Source organism: Ruditapes philippinarum, unplaced genomic scaffold (genome assembly GCF_026571515.1).
Source record: "Ruditapes philippinarum isolate M1 unplaced genomic scaffold, ASM2657151v2 ctg1478_1_1_1_1, whole genome shotgun sequence".
Classification (NCBI taxonomy): domain Eukaryota; kingdom Metazoa; phylum Mollusca; class Bivalvia; order Venerida; family Veneridae; genus Ruditapes; species Ruditapes philippinarum.
In genome coordinates, this window is record NW_026855254.1 from 102,766 (window position 1) to 120,811 (window position 18,046).

The 18,046-nt window shown below is 32.6% G+C and overlaps 1 protein-coding gene across 2 annotated transcripts; it reads right to left on the reverse strand.

The window, feature by feature from the left end:
* Positions 1–1,478: 1,478 nt before the first annotated feature.
* LOC132742652 (uncharacterized) lies at positions 1,479–17,293 on the reverse strand. Of its 2 annotated transcripts, XM_060731121.1 has the most exons (5): positions 17,163–17,293; positions 15,351–15,560; positions 4,821–4,982; positions 4,411–4,578; positions 1,482–3,431 (listed from the first exon to the last, which is right to left on the reverse strand). In XM_060731121.1, exons 2-5 carry the CDS (start codon positions 15,535–15,537, stop codon positions 2,482–2,484), a joined length of 1,467 nt encoding a protein of 488 aa, XP_060587104.1. In that variant the 5' UTR covers positions 15,538–15,560; positions 17,163–17,293; the 3' UTR covers positions 1,482–2,481. The 2 variants fall into 2 exon arrangements, with proteins under 2 accessions (XP_060587105.1, XP_060587104.1); XM_060731122.1 differs by lacking the exon at positions 4,411–4,578 and having other exon boundaries at positions 1,479–3,431.
* Between the last annotated feature and the right edge of the window lie 753 nt (positions 17,294–18,046).

The window sequence follows — 18,046 nt, forward strand, 5'->3', positions numbered from 1 at the left end:
CTGCTTATTCTAATTTCTGACAGCTGTAAGCCAATAAGAGTTGTCTGTAAGTCACTTTAAAAGTGTTTACCTGAATAAAATGTCAGTATCTTATAGAAATGATTTTCCTTAATTTTGTTAGCCCGGTTGTTAGTTAATTAGTTGATTTATTAGTTTATTATTATGTGATATATCAGTTCTGCTTATATCATGAAAACAATTATATGTCTATTGCCTTTTTACTACTTTGTGAAACGTTGAACCATTCACGCAATGAAGTTTAGTTTCGTATTTGCAAAGCTGATTTTAACGTCGATATGATTTGTCTTGTTGAAATGACAGATCTAAATGTGAGAAACTCTATTTCAGTTGACGTGACTATAGAAATTAGAATTTAGTAAAGATCGCATTAATAGCGTGTCACCTTAACTTAACCCACTTCATATTAGTAATATCTTCATAACACGAAAACTGGTCCATAGCATGATCTTTAACATGTCATGTTTCCTTTTATAATTTTACAATAACATCAAACAACTATTGTTCTAACAATAGGTCTTTTATTGTTTAAGACTGTCTTTGAAATGTAACTTAATGATAGCACAAACACGCAACAATACAACAAAAGTTAGTTGACAATTATTTGTCAGTCTTTAAAACTTCCTCTTTTAACATATGACTCGGGCCAATTAAATAGAATGCAGGCATATCAACTTTTCAATGGAAGAGGATCAAATATGTGTAATTGTTAAATTTTTTTTGTAAAAAGATACAATTGTTGTAACGTCTGTTCATTCAGTCTGCGATACCACTTTTTATGTCTACTTATGTGACAGATTTACATATGTCGATATCGTGCTCTTTAAATATCCTTCAAAACCTACAGTTATATAATAGAAATTTTGATCTCGGTTTTGTTTTTCACGTTATACTTTTATTTTTTTTATTTATTTACTTATCTTATGTATGCTACTGTTATTAATCTTTTTTTTCTTTCGCAAAAAATGTTTTCCTGCAAATTAACAGTGCTGATTCTTCATGGCATTTTCAAAGTCAAAGGAAGAAACCGTTCAAGCCCTAAGATATGCTCGCGTGCCCCATTTCCATTTTTATCGTCGTGCAAACCTGCTTTGCACGGCCACTCGCCTCAGCTTCAGTGAAGAAATTGATAACAAGTCCACCGGATACACGTTTGTTAAAAGTAACAGAAAAAGTCTAAACATCTTAAGTTCTTCCTTCATCTTTTAAATTAAATATGTCAAAACAAAGGAAATATGTAATCACAAATCAACAACATTTTAAAAATGATTTATTCACCACAAAATTCAGTGCAGTTGCTTTCCTTGAAATGTAAATAACAATATTTTAATTTCAAGATATTAGCACGACTTTGTTGTTTCATACTGTTTTGCTTACACTTTTGCTTGTGTCCCTTGTTGTTTTCTCGTCTACGGTAAGTATCTTCCCCATTGCCTTTAGTTTTTATTTCTTTGATTAACCCCCCCCCCTCCCCCGTTCTCATGTCCCCTTCCCCTTTGTGGGTCTACTGTTATTATTTTCTTTGGGTTCCTAATCAGTTACAAATTGTTTGTCATTTGATGATTGACCTGTCTTTGCCCTGTCCTTTTTGTGTTTGGTGTCCGCCTGGGCTCCTTGCCATTGGTTCTTGTTGCTGGGTCATGTGGGGGTTGCGTTCATTGAACGCCGCCTTTCCTTGTTGATCTTGTTTATCATATTTGACTTGAGCCACTAGCACAAATATGACTCGTTCTCGATGGTTTTCAGTTTATAATTATCATAAACAGTTGGCTATTCTTTGCTTTATGGAAAATATTTCTACTACCTTAATAGCCATCCAAGCGAAACCAGGTAAATATAATAAGCCAGTCGCCTTTACCACTATAACACCTATACCCTTTGAAGCACGTTTCATTCCATGGTAGAAGGAAGAGAATTTACTAGTTGACGAATTTTAGAAATGAACGTGGTAGCGATGTGCGAAATAATTAAGAACACACACCCACCTATTTATTTTGAGCAAGAAATTGTTTTTTGAAGTGGATTTTTCAGGCAATTCACTTGCTTCTTTTGTTGCATTGATGACATTTCAAATACAAAATGTACTTTTATGTAATCTTTAGTGATATATCTTTTCCATTTTATCAATCTATTTATCTCTATATATTTTCCCTTTTTGTAATTGTTTGATAATTTGTTTTTCGTTTGTTTATAATTATTCTGTTTATCATTACTCTGTTTGGTCATATCTAGACGGTCGATCCACGTACTCGACAATCCTGAATAACTTACTATATACTCTATGAGACCGACTACTAATTCCACGTGATTTCTGTGCAAGAATAGCACAATGACAAACTGGAAAGAATATATCAGCTGTGCACCATAATTATGTGTTTTTATAAAACAAATATCATTTGAAAATACATAAAAAATAATAATTCTTTATCACATTTGATAGATGGTCTGTTGAATATCTTAAAGTTATTTATCTTTAAATATATGAATGAAACGCTCGATCGTATACTTTTTCATCACAAAGAAAATATGCCCACTTTCTGATTCATGAGCATATACTTCTTCCTGTTCCATCTGTGCTTCCATATGCACGACACCTCCACCGGAAGGCACAATTCTATTGTTCTCATTAGAAACAACCCCACTGGAAGAGGCGTGTCGTTGAGAGCCATGCACCAGTGCTCTACGCTGTGCCCTGTTCATGTTTCCAACTTCGCCATAAGTAGCGTCATCTCCAATATCCTGATACGAAACAATTTCATCGGATGCTATGTTTTGTTCTGTGTCATAAAATGCTCTTTGCTGTACCCCGCGCATGCCTCTAACCTGGTCATGTGTAGCAACACGTCCACCTTTCTTATACGGAACCAATGCACCGGAAGATGCTTGTGGTTTTGAGTCATTTAAAGTCCCTTGTGCCCCGGCTCTGCCACCAACTTCACCATATGGAGAAACATGCCCATCAGTTACAGTCGGAACCATACCACCGAATGGTCTCTGCTGTACCCTGTTGTCAACTTCGCCATGGGGTGTAAAACGTCTACCATCTTCATGCGAAACCATGTTGTTTGAAGAGGTATCTACATTATAATCGTTCCACGTGTCATCACTGGAAAACCCCTTTTGTTGTGAATCATGGATATCTGATCTCTGTTCAAACTGTGCCTTGGCCAAGGTACTAACTTTGGTAGGCATTCTCCGTTTTTTGACCGGTCGATTAGGTTGACTGGCCAGCTGTTTACCATCACCAATCGGAGATACCCTTGGATGGGATCTCTGTTCAAACTGTGCATTGGCCAAGGCACTAACGTTTGTCGGCCTTTTACGTTTTTTGACCCGTCGACTAGGTTGACTGGCCAGCCGTTCACCACCAATCTGAGAGACCCGTGGTTGAGAGACAACATGTATAACATGTTCTGAAATAAATATTTTGAGAATTTTATTTTAAATGAAAACGTTGCATATTTGATAAGGTTTCATAGAAGGAGGCAGAAAAGAACCATGTTTATGAAGGATACTAGTATTTTAACGATTAAAGATATTATGATTATAATTATTTGAAGTACTAGTATATCTAAAAGTCAAAATGTTTTTTGTATTAGAAAACATTTCAAGGGTTAGATTTCGGTAAATTCATTCTATCAATGAAACAAGATAATTCATTGTATGTAAATCATAGGGCTTTATTTCAATATTGATACATTTTTCATAACTGTAAGGAAATTAGGACATTTTAAAAAGCGTAATGGCACGTTATTTATTCACAAAAACTTTGATGAAGTAAGCAATTGTCAATCCGCTGTCAAACTGTTTTACAGACTGAATGTGACCTGTTCATGTTCAATATATGTTGAAGATTTAATCAACGCTTTACACTTTATGAACTTAATAAGTAAATGTAAAACTTAACATCACAAACTTTGGTGTTATTGTCACAGACCTATTAGTGAATTTATTTTTATTTTAGCTTACATTTTGCAACTGTTATACAATCAATTTGGCCACCATATAATCATATACTTTGTGTTAATTATGTACTTAACACGTTACGTAACTAGTTTATTACATAATCATCGCTATTTATATGATTAACGCGTTTAGAAACGTGTTGATAACTCCCTACTTATATACTACTTACTTTTTGATATTTGCCTTTGATCGGATACTCAGTATTATTTTTGAAAACAAAGCTGATGAAATCTGATATTACGTTAAACAACTGACACGACGCCATTTATATATATGCACATTCACGATATCAAGTTATAACTCTATTACTTAATAAAATGAGCGATCAGGTAGATTTTGTCGAAATCTTGCATGTCAACAGAGAACATGTAAACTGCCCTAAACAGGATACCATATACATATGACAAGTTTATTCGATACACATACCTTCGTTGCATTTCTTGACAGTCTTGTTTACACAATAACAGAGACCAGCGGTCACAATGATAAACAGGATCAGGCAGCCGGGGGTAAGGCAAAGAATAAAGGACCAACCAAGCTCAGATGTGGAATAACTTGCGGCAATGATCATGCATCCGATGAAACTGAACAATGCTAAAATAGATAAATTTGAAATCAATTTGTCAACCTTGCAAGCCTATTTGACTTACGCTGACAAACAGCTACTTTTTTCCGGTCGCTGTTTTCATTTGAGGTTTACTTATTTTAACTTGAATATTTCGTGCAAAAAAGGATATTAATAATTGCATAAACTGTCAATATAAAAATCATATGTATGAGGCGGGACTCATTTTTGGGTTGAGTTTTGTCAATAATAAATCAATACTGTAGATTACCTGCCACCGGTAGCATGACCACACAGCACCATCCAACGGCACCACAACACCCCACATCGTCAAATTCATCTTTGATAATTGCGTCAAAGCAAGTTCCAAATACAGCCAAGAACATTACAACAAATGATGTAACTTCAAGTCCAAGCGCTCTTGCATCTAATTCTGAAAAAAATGTCATTTTGTTACATCTACTTGATAAATAAACACATATTTATAAATAATTAAAAAAACATATATCATGCTCTAGATTACCTTTCCATTTTAACAATCTTTATATGCATAATGTTAAATCAGGCGTTATCTACTTATTCTCTATTTTTTCTGATGTAACCATGTTTCTTCTTGCAATTAAAACAATCTGTAATATGTTTGTAAAGTAGTATAATGTATGCAATGTATTCATTTTTATGATCTGGATAATAAAACAAAAATAATTATTAAAAGAGATTTAGTAGAGTAGTGTGACATGCAGAATAGAACACCTTTACATTCGGGCGCCTGGTTTCCTCCTACTAAGTGACAACTAGAAAGTATTATTATTTTGTAATTATTGAATATTTTTGAAAATACTTAATCGTCTGTATCAGTTTTTTAAGTATTCTAATTAAAGAAGCCTAACGTCAAATAATTTAAATGCGATCATATAGTATACTACATGTACGTTGTGTTTTTATTTGTAAATAATATTTTGGATATGAAGTTTAATTATGCCAATATCTAACATTACAAGCATAAGTTGCATTTAACTTGTAATGGATCATTAGAATGAGAATAGGTATTCATCTGAATATAATTGCTACGTTTTATTTATTTATTTATTGTTTTTTTTGTTCCTCGTGCAATGCACCTTTTTACATAACCCATCGTAACCGACTTAATAGACCGATCGCGTTGCATTGCTCCCCTTTCACAGCAGAAAGACATATGACCCTAAACGGAAAAATAATTGCCGCATGTCATTACCAAATCAGGTTCAGTGATTCATTCCCTTTATTCAAAGTCCGTATAGACATCATTTTGCGGAGATAATACTGACATTCCTATTGCAGATTCACCAGTGAAATAACTTGGAGGGTTTTTAAATCACGTTACACTCTTGCACTTGCCACTAGTTCAAAAACCTGTCCATCAGTGGTATGTGCGTTAGCCGATGTGGCGATTTGTTCGTTTTGTATATTTTCTCATCAGGTTTCGCGAACGTGACACTTTGTCCAGCGTTTGTACAGGTAAAATAGAAATACCTTTACATTTTGCCGTGATTGTTTTAATATTTTGATATTCTGCTTCACAAAAAAGATCAAACACACGCGTTACAAACAAGCTTGTCTAAAAATATATTCTTCATAATATGTTAGTTACGTTAAATTGATTAAAAAGGTGGAACCTACATATCTTTTATATTTTAGGCAGTTTAGATTTTTCATCCTTATAAGTTTTCATTATTAATAATTGGTCAATAACCATTTCAAAAATCAATCTTATGAACCATAACTCCCACTTTACTGAAATATAAGACGCAATCCTTTACCAGGCTCATAGGTGCAGCGATTTTATCTTCCTGAATATTAAATCTACCATATAAAAGGTATTATTTCCGGAGTTCACTATTACCTACCCATTGGTAACACTTTATAACGAATTGGTCGTTGCAATAGTTTAGGTTATATGCGACAGGCGCAAGCCGAATAATTAGCCGCAAGAATTTTGCATGACGTACATATAATTTTCCCGTTTAATCAATTTTGCATTACACACATTGACACCTGTTAAGATAAGTGAATTGTATCTATGTATCTTATTTCTCATTTATGTATAGGTTTGACCAATTACATTATTCCTACAGATAAATATTACATAATTATCGTTTCGCGATGCTTAACCGACACGACTCTAATTTGATATTTATTCATTAAAGCATATATTGTTTCACAAGCCTACAATTAAGTGCTATGACAAATATTTTAAATTCTGGCATCAAATCGACTATTTTTCCATTTTTGCCCATATTTTAACAAGACCTAAATCATGTTTTAACAGAGTTACGCGCTCTTTTTATAGCCCGGTTTTGCCTATGCGAAATTCATTAATCAAGGCCCGGTAAGCAAAATAAGAATAGACCCCGATTTGGCCAATTTTCCAAAAGAGTCAATTGCTCTTTTCATATAACATTGAAGATTCGAGGGCTTTTGTCGCAGCAACCAAGTATCTCTGCCGCAAGTACGTCGTATAGACGTCAAGCTTATCTTGGTTGTCGCCTTTTCTAAGAAACGGACAATTGTCAATGTAAACAAATATCTGTAATTCAGTTTAAACATCTGATTAACTTATAAAACAAATAACACCAAATAAAAGTAAGAACATGATGTTTTATTGTTATTTTACTGATAAATACACTTTATATATTTTTTTTTATAAACTTGTGTTCTTGAAAAAAAAAAACGATTCTGATGTCATTTCTGAAATCGTTTCCGGAATTTCTGAAGTTCGTGTTTTGTCTTCGATAAAGAAGTTTAAATTGTTTTCTTAAGTTTAGAATCTCCAATGTAAAGCTTTGTTAAATCAATTACAATTTGACTTCTTTTCGTACGGCTCTGAGCATTTGTATTTCCCATGTTGTGGGCACGGAAAAATATAACTCATGTTGAATTGGTAAAAAACCGTCTACGCCCAAACCGTTTCAACAAGGATTTCATGTATTTGTTTAAAAAAAAAAAAAAAAAAAAAAAAAAAAAAAATATATATATATACTGGCATGCGAGCAGTTCCCGTACAAAAATCATAGTTACTTAAACATTATTTTTTATTACGCTCACTCACCAAAGTTTGAATTTTACACATCAATATTCGGCTCGTCACACAAATCATGGAAATTCCATCATGTTCTAAACATAGAATAACCCTTACTTATGAGGCCTCATATGGGGTACCGAAATTATCGATTATTTTGTATGAAGAGAAGTAGTTCCCGTACATAAAATCTAACCCATTATAACTATACAATTTTATTATATCGGACCTATTTTTCATTTACAATTGTTGAACCGACCATTATCTAAGAGATAAATAGATGTAATTCAGGAAATAGAGCGTAGACTAAACGCGGGTATCTATTACCCGGTACCGTTACCCCAACGCATTCACATGCAATAGCATGCTTGTATGCATGATATTTTACGCATCAAAGCCATAAAATTATTTTATATAGTAATATTGGTCAAAATTCTGATAATTTAACAAGTTTTCATCACATTGCCTACTTATCTGTAAACAGTTGCTATTAGTGGAAAACCCTTTAACAAGCCTCACGTGTAAGTATTTTTGCGCATGCGCGCAAGGACAGATTCCCCCAGAGAAAACAAGGTCACGTTTTGACGACGTACAGGTGAAAGTGATTTAAAGTGAGACTTTTTATACGTACTGCCGAACTGACACTTAGATTTTGTCTCGTTTATGTATCTGCTTGATTTGAAATGAATTTTTGAAGAATGCAAGTAAAAATCAAGCGTTTAAATGAAAAATACGGGTACTGCTTCTGTACGGGAACTGCTTGCATGCCAGTATATATTTTATATAGGAAATACTTGTATTTAATAATCCGTGAATGTTTATATATATATATATATATCGAAATCTTTATTAATTTTATTAATTTTTAAATGAAATTTAATATAACGTAACGTAACAATGTATGTTTCCCGCCATCTCGGACGTTGACGTCATGTGACGTCTCTTCCTGTTTATTCACTTCCTGTTTATTCACTGTAGAAGAACATATTTGTTCGAAATCGATTTGAATATTAAAAAAATAACTGAATGTACGCGTGTGGTTGTTCTTTTTGGATTCATATTTAATAATATTTAAGAACAACATGGCATCTACTAGAGATCCACGCGAACTTCAATTGAAGAAGATGGCAACTAAACAGATGAAAGGAATTTCTCCACGTAAAGTTTCTTGAAAACTGCCGAGCGAGGACGTAATCCCAAAAGGACTGTCACTTAAACTCAAACTGACCGTCGGCGGCACGTCAAACAAACTGCAGGAAAAAGTAGACTCCCTTCTCCATAGAGTAAGTGTTGAAGTCTGAGCGAGATGATCAAAGAAGATCATATGAGAAGGTCAAATGAACTGACATCGGAGATGGAAAAAACTGCGAGCAGACCTAGAAAAAGACTTAGATAATGGACAATTGGGTAACCTTGACAAAGAAATAAGTGATTCGATCGAGAAATCCAGAACGACAATAGAAAAAAGACATGCAAAGAAATTGAATTTTTTGAAAGAAAATGTTTCAAATACTCAGCCGTTGATTACTGAGAAAACCCAAAGCGACGACTGGCAAATCAAGACTTCCAAGAAGAAGAAAAGAGCTAAGAAAACACAAAAAAATCACAATGAACAACGCCCACAGAACAATATTCCAAAACAACAAACTGGAAATACACAAAAAAATGATGTTGTGGATCTTACCGTTCCAGCCTCGCAACGAGGAACAACAACAGATTGTAATTCAAAAAACGTCCAAGCCTCGAGCGGCAAGAAAACCTATGCGGAAGTCGCAGCGAGCGAGGCAACAACAGACAATATACACACGACCCTCAAAATCCTGACTCAAGCGGTGACCCAGCTCATCAAATCGCAAGAAATAAAAAAGCGACAAAGACGGTTTATACGCACAAAAACAAAAAATTCATGGAAGAAGACAAAGAAAAGACTCCAAAAAATAAAACGGGGAAGAGAGAAACGGTCTTGAACTTATCATCATGCAAATTAACTGACGATGATTACGTACTCCTAGGTAAGGGACTTACGTTTTGCCCTAAAACAAAATCGCACGATAAAATTAAATTAGCAGAAGACGTCTTCAAATTCACTCGGCGTCTTAGACTAAAAGAGTTTTTTTGCCGATAAAGAAACTGGCGATGACACTTATAAAGATTTACCTTTCTTTAACAAGAAACAATCATCATTCATTCCAAAATCAGGTCGGGATATACATTTGGACTTTTATATAACCGCGGTCACAGAAGAAATTCTTCATTGCGAAAACAAAAATAAACGTTTCTCAAATATTTCAAAATCGGATTTACAAAGTCTCCGGAAGTTATCCCGTGACGAAAACATTATTATCAAAAAAGGCAGATAAATCAAATACCATAGTAATAATGAATAGAAAAGACTATAAAAATGAAGTTTTACGCCAACTTGGTAATGACGCATTTTACGAAAAATTGAGTTATAATCCAATGATCAACATTCAAGAAAATATAAGCAAATGTGTAGAGGAACTAACTGAGAGAAACAATGCTATTGACCACGAATTCGACGTTTTTTCCTAATGAATGTCACACGCCGTCATTTTACGTTCTTCCAAAAACGCATAAACAACCGAATGCTGATCTTCCGTTAAAATATCCGGGTCGACCTATAGTTTCCGCCTGTAATTCACCGACTGAAAATATTTCAAAATACTTGGATAGCATATTAAAGCCGTATATGTTCCGACTCCCATCTTTCATTAAAGATACGACGGATTTTATTCAAAAAAATAAAATGTTACGTTGAAAAGCAAAGACTCATTATTAGTTACATGGATGTATCTTCACTATATACATGTATTCCGCACTCTGACGGCATAAACGCATGTGAATATTTTCTAAATGAAGGAAATAGTGATCATAACTTACAAACACCAGTGCTCTCTAATCTTATACGGATAGTTCTTGAAAATAACTTTTTCGAATTTAATAATGAGTTTTTCATGCAAACGTGCGGTACTGCTATGGGATCATCTATGGCCAGCCAGATATGCCTCCCTGTTCATGGGGAAACTGGAAAAGGACTTTATCGAGTCACGAAATATCAAACCGACGCTGTGGCTACGTTTCCTGGATGACATTTTTCTAATCTGGGACGATACTCGCGAGGAACTCGAAAATTTCATTCGTGATCTAATGATTTTCATCCGACGATTAAGTTTACGCAAACCATTTCCAGTTCATGTGTTGATTTTCTTGATGTGCGTGTTTCCAAAAATGATTGCACTCTTTCAACGAACATATTCGTGAAAAACACTAATAATCATCAGTATCTTCATTATACCTCTTGTCACCCAAAAGCATGCAAGAATGGTATACCATACAGTCAAGGCAAGCGTTACCGCAGAATAATATCCGATGACAGTACATTGAAGGACTCTATAGTTGATTTGAAAGACTTTTTTCTGAAACGTGAATACCCGAAAGAAGTAATTGACAATGCATTTGAGAAAATTAATTCTATGAGTCAAAATGAGGCACTGCGACTCACAGAAAGCAGCCAATCTAATTTTGTCATACCATTTGTTGTTACTTATAATCCTCATCTTCCTAACATTGGTCACGTTTTAAACAAATATTGGGACTTACTAAAGTTGTCAAAAAGTGAAACTGTAAAATATGTTTATGAGACTTACAAACCTATTGTTGCGTTTACATGGTTTAAGAGACCCAAAAATATCCGTGATCATATAGTGCATTCTAGCTTTTCAAAGCAAATGTCAATTCATTCATCTTCTCCTTGTAGCAGAAGTAGATGTTCTCATTGTAATCGAATTACTTCGGATGTATCTTTTGCAAGCAGTGTCACAGGCGAAAAATATACACTGAGAAACCCTACAAACTGTTCTACAAATAATGTTATTTATTTAATCTCCTGTCAAAAATGCAATATGCAATATGTTGGCCAGACATCTCAACCGGTTTCACGTAGAATGAATAGTCATAAATTTGACATTACAAATTTCAAAGATCCAGCGTTTTCAACTCTTGTTGCAACGCATTTTAATTCAATTGATCATTCATTTAATGACTTTTCATTTTTACCGTTTGAGATTGTCAGCGACACAATGGAGCGTCTATGTAGAGAAACCTACTGGATTCATAAGCTTAAGACGTTTTCACCAGCTGGATTAAATGCAAAAATTATATACGACATTTAATTATTTCGTAAGTTCTTTTGCGTAGACATTCCATTATAAATGGTTATATACTTTTTCCAATATAATATTTCATCTGTTTTATGCATGTATACACGTTACGTAACATTCACGTTGTTTCCTATTATTGTTTTTTATATATTTTATATAGGAAATACTTGTATTTAATAATCCGTGAATGTTTATATATATATATATCGAAATCTTTATTAATTTCATTAATTTTTAAATGAAATTTAATATAACGTAACGTAACAATGTATGTTTCCCGCCATCTCGGACGTTGACGTCATGTGACGTCTCTTCCTGTTTATTCACTTCCTGTTTATTCACTGAAGAAGAACATATTTGTTCGAAATCGATTTGAATATTAAAAAAATTACTGAATGTACGCGTGTGGTTGTTCTTTTTGGATTCATATGTATTTGTTTTGTATTAAATAAACATCATGAATATGGTTTAAAATTTTATGTCATAATGGCGTCAATGTACGTTGTTGAATATGTAGAATAATAAATTCGTGTCAATTCAGTACTGAATTTATTGAACTCGTTGAATAAAATAATATTATTCAACTCGTGCAGTAAATTCAGTATTGAACTGACACTCATTTAATATCCTCTATTTCTAATAGGTGTTTTCATATTATAGCAAATCCAATTGTTACTCATCTAAAACAATAAACAAAGAAAAAACATATGAGCCGCGTCACGACAAAACCAAAATAGTGTGTTTGCGACCAGCATGGATCCAGACCAGCCTGCGCATCCGCGCAGTCTGATCAGGATCCATGCTGTTCGCTATCAGTTTCTATACTTGTAATAGAGTTTGTAAACGAACAGCATGTATCCTGATCAGACTGCGCGGATGCGCATGCTGGTTTGGATACATGCTGGTCGCAAACCCATTATGTTGGTTTTTGTCATGACGCGGCTCATATGTGCTAAAATGTAAAAAGAACTGGAATTGTTTGACACTGTTTCCAATAATTTAAGAAAAAGTGTATGTACAATTCTAACACTCCTTGTCATTTTGTCGCTATAGACAAAGAAGAAGAAAAACGGTGTTAAATTGCCAATAAACACTGTTTAGAGACTACCTGTATATGCAGCTGTTATGTTTTCCCTCTCGATTATAAAGTTTACAGACAATAAAAGCATTTTATTGATATTTTTAGTTCATATAATGCTATCTTTTCATACAATACTGAAATAATATCTCACGTACACTAATGTCACAGATTTGATTTATATCAGTTTTTATTTTATGCTTTTCAGTGGATTACAGATTTATCCGTGAAAATTATATTTGATAATTTCTCAGTGAAAATTATCAAAATATAATTTCACACTTTTCAATGACGAAACTACTTTTTTAAGATTTTCCCCATGTCTTTCCTCAATTTTATTTTTGCTAACAATTCTGACAATGTCAGGCTGTTTAAAGAAAAGCAAAGTTGAAATTGATAAATAACTTACTTCTATTCATTCAAATTCCAATCACCAAATTTCGTCTCTAAATTTTTTGTTTCATTTTTACAGTCTGAAAAATACATTCCTTCCACATGCAAAACTGCTCTTGATGACATGTGGACATATTAAAGCATCCTACGAGCAATAACCGCCGTATGATTTAAGAAAAATTGAAAAGCAATGACAGCCATCAGCTCGTAGAACAAGTAAACCACCCAGCGTTCCGAGCAAGTTCCAAGTTTTCCATTTTCATAGCTGCTTTTTTTAATGTTTTCACATCTGTCAACACTTATTTTTTGTCTGTTTCAATCCTCAAATATGTTTTCTTTCTTTTACAAAGGTGTATGACTAACAAATCCAAATGATATCCCTCTGAATCAAACACAATTATTTTCCTCCCGTGAAATACACAACTTTAAAAAATGGCTGCCGCTAACATTTAACAAAGACAGGTCTAATATAAATTCGCAGTAAGTAACAGAAATATGGATGGATGGTTGGAATTTTTCTCTTACAAGAATTTTTTGTTTTTATTATTAAAACAAGCGATCATTCATATTTCTTTAACAAAATAAATAATATCACTGTCATTTAACGTTGATTGTTGGACTTATTTTTCAGCTCAAGACTTCTTGTTTTTAATGAGAAATTCCGACTAAATGGGGCTTTCAATGGGGAAAACAGATTTTAATATTTACGTTAATATTATTGAAATTTTGTTTTGACTTGTTTTTTTTAGCATAAAATAAAAAGAAAATGTGTTTTTTGTTTGTTGTGTAAGATGTAATTTTATTTCATTTCGTGAACTTTAAAAACAGTATTCTAACTCGTGGCTACGCCACTCGTGAGAATACTGTTTTTAAAGCCCACTCGATGAAATAAATCTTCATCTTACACATAAACAAACAAATATCCTCTATATAAATATTTTGACAAAACCGCGATAATCCGTTAGCAACGTAAAGACGTCATACTAAGTATACAACTCATTCATAAACGCGCTAGAATGATGTCATTTCAAACATATATAATGATAATTCAAACACTGATGTAAACACAAAACAATCCAGTCTGAGACGTAAGTTTTTATCATTGAAAACTTGATATTAAAATAACTTGTTTTCTTATTATTTATTTTGTTTAGTAATTTTCATATCTTAGTAACAGTAGGTTGCGAAATCGAACAGCGTTATACAAAAATCGGCACCTGAAGTTATCTCCGCGTGAAAGAAAAATAACATTAGTGATCTTCCTAATTTAATCGTCTTACATGTCTTAGAATCAAAATAATATCTGAGAGGTGGTTATCGGCTATTTAAAGCACTGGCTTTGTCGTTTTGATGCGAAAAAAATATTCACTCAGGCCTTAGGCCTTCGTGGTCAATTCCTACGCATCAAAACTCCAAACCGGTGTTAAATAGCCTATAAACAGAGCTTAAACCGATATTATTTCTTTATTATACTACTTGTTACACAAATATCTAAGCTTGAATATATACGGTAGTATTTAAATCATTCAATCTATCGAATGTATTGAAGATTTTTATTGATTTATCCCGACAATGTTATTTAAACCGTTACCATTTTATCAAATGCTTCGTATGTAGGAATCCGATACTCTTTTCATAGCTCTGCCTTTCTCTATTTTTCAAATATAACTGTCAAATTATGCGGTTTTCATATTATAAGAAGGACATTTCGCACATTATTTTTAATCACTACATACCAAAAATTACACATCATTGTTTTGTGTCGCCGGTTTTCTTAAGAGGACTCGTAACATGGAATTCTCGAACCAAGGTCATTTTAAAATAATTATTATTTAAATCTTTTTTTTTACTTCTTTTTGAATTTGGAAATGAACTTTGCAACTGAGTGATCTTTATGATGACACATTGACCTTGACCAGTGACCATTTTCGTAGATAAGGGACAAGATATAGAGAATGTGACTGGGAGTTTTGCATGTTATAATTGGTATTCCAGCATGGGCATATAATGTGAAAGAAACAAAATACTAAAGAACATTATGACTGCATTTCAAATTTAGGAATAGTAAATCAAGTAAGTAATCACATTTACCGTCAATGCCATTTGTATTTTTGCACGTGTCATTGTTGTCCCCGGAACAGCAACTATATACCAAGCCTATGCTGCTGCAGTCTGAAGTATTGACCCAGTTTGGTGAGAATAGACCAATAGTCTGCAAGAGAAATGGCGGGAAAAGGACGCAGCTCACCATGCACACCATAACCACCTTATCGCCCATTTTTTGTCACCAAGGCAGTAAGTCTAAAAAGCAATTAATGTTTTATATCATAATCAATATACATACAATTACAAGGAAGTCAATATCGAGGCTTTAAAATAATACTTACACGAGAAACATCATCTTAGATAGTTGCCAGCTTTCAATTATTTGCAGGAATTTATATATCGTTATAAACGTTTCAGAATCAAGTCCCTTTGTGCAAAAGATTCAATGCGTCATTGTAGTCTCAGTAAATAGTAGAGTCAACGTATTTACCATCAACGTGTCGTTATATAGAGCCAGGGTATTTTTATAAAAGGCAAACGTTTCTTTATAAAAGGCTCATTGGATTTAAGACTAAACTTGTCTTTATTTAAAGCAAATACCGGTATGTCTTAATTTACAATAAACAAATCTGTATATAGACCAGAGGGGTCTATACAGCCAAAGTGACTTTGTATAGAGCTGATGTGTCTGAATGTAGAGTCAATGAGTCTTTTATAGAACCAAGTTGTTTTGATATAGAGCCGCAGTGTCTTTAATTAAAGTTAAATAATATTTAGAAACAACAAATGAAGTGCAAATATGCCATAACTTAAGGTAAATATTTCTGAATATAAAATCGACGTGTCTGAACATCGAGCCAAGGTGTATCAATAAAGAGCTTATGTGTCTTTACATAGGGTAAATATGTCAGAATATAGAGTCAACTCGTCTTTACAAAGTGTCAATGTGTCTCATATACAGCAAAAGGGTCTTTATATAGAGTTAATGAGATTCTATATAGAGTTAATGTGTACTTAATGTAGACTTAATGTGTCTTATATAGAACCAACATATCTTATCAGTTCACGAGGTAGTTCATTGTGTACAAACAACTTGTTTGTAAAAAGGACACAATGTGTAAATATATTATGTCAACGTATCAACGTGTCTTTATATAGAGTAAACGTGTCTTTTTATACAATCAATATATTTGTGTTTAGAGTTGACATGACATTGTCTTTCAAGAGAGTCAACACTCTATATAGTCAACAATTCTTGATATAGAGTGTCAACGCGGTTTTTCATAGAGTCAATGCTATTTTTAAGAGTCAGCGTGTTTAAAAGAATCAATGTGTATTTATTTACAACCTATGTGTTTTTTTAAAGAGTCAAACAAGGATTAATTTTAATAAATATTGAAAATATGTTGAACATTTTTACATTATTTGTAGTATCTAAACCCTAATTATCTAAAGTAAATTACTGGTGCAAATGGTCAACTCCATGGGAGATAAACATGTCCTGCAGTACATATAATATTACTGTTACATTTGTACATTTTCAAATTGCCCATGATATTAAAATGAATAATATATAATGAAGTTAAAAACACAATGTTTACCCAAAGATAAATTCGAGAAATGGACATCTTACAAACACACTGCAAGAACTTTTATACAAATATAATTTGGAATGAATGAATGAATGAATGAATGAATGAATGAATGAATGAATGATGAATGAATGAATGAATGAATGAATGAATGAATGAATGAATGAATGAATGAATGAATGAATGAATGAAAAAAAAATATTTATTTTTAAAAAATAATGCATTTCAGGAAGATGTTTATTTTTTTTAAGTGTTTAAGACATACCTATTCTAAATCCAAAATTTGAAACATAACGTTATAACAGACAAGTATTTGTTAGATCTTTTTCTTCCTTAAATTGAAGAGGAAGTTATTTAAAGTATTTTTCCACGAAGAAATCTGATCTTGATCAGTCAATCAATTCTAAAGCAGATGATCAGCTGATATGTAAAATATATCGTTAACCTATATTTACTAACAATGAAATTGCCTGACTGAAGTCCACATTTATAAATGGTAGGTAAAATAAATTATATTTACCAAATTAATTATATAGTTACAATAAAAATGATTATGGCAAATAAATGAAAAATTGAAAGAAAAAAATAAATGAAATTAAAGTTAGATAAAACTATTTATACGTATACCTATGTTTTTGTTGCTTTTTTTTTCAAAAAAGTTATTTTTACATAAATAATGATTAAATTTAATTGTTACATTTTGTATATCGTTAATTAAAAGAAAAATATATTAAAGGAAAATCGCTTAAAAAGACAAATGAAGTAAAAAAAAAGCCTAAAAACATAAAATATGGGTTTTCATATATCAATTTAAGTACTTAAAAAAAACAAAATATCTGCAAAAGTTATTAAAAATAATCTCAAAATTAATTTGAATATTGTTTGCATGTGTGTTTATGATTCCGATTTAAATAAAAAAATGAGTCATTTTTGCACAATAATAATTCTGGAAAGAAACGGGTTGATGGATTGATCTGAAAATGTAAGAGAGATTTTTTAATATTTAAATAATCTATTCGATAAAAAGTTTATCAGTGTAATATTTTCATTTCATTTCATATGTATTGATGAAATGTCTGATAAAGTTAAGTTTAATATGAGACATTTTCTCTATCAACAGAAATCAATACAATGGCATGATAACAGAAC

Coding starts and splice junctions, on each gene's coding strand:
- LOC132742652 (XM_060731121.1), bottom strand. CDS start 15,537: ATGGGCGATAAGGTGGTTATGGTGTGCATGGTGAGCTGCGTCCTTTTC. Junction 4,579..4,820: donor GGTCATGCTACCGGTGGCAG/GTAATCTACAGT, acceptor TATCTATTTTAG/CATTGTTCAGTTTCATCGGA. Junction 3,432..4,410: donor TGTCAAGAAATGCAACGAAG/GTATGTGTATCG, acceptor TATTTATTTCAG/AACATGTTATACATGTTGTC.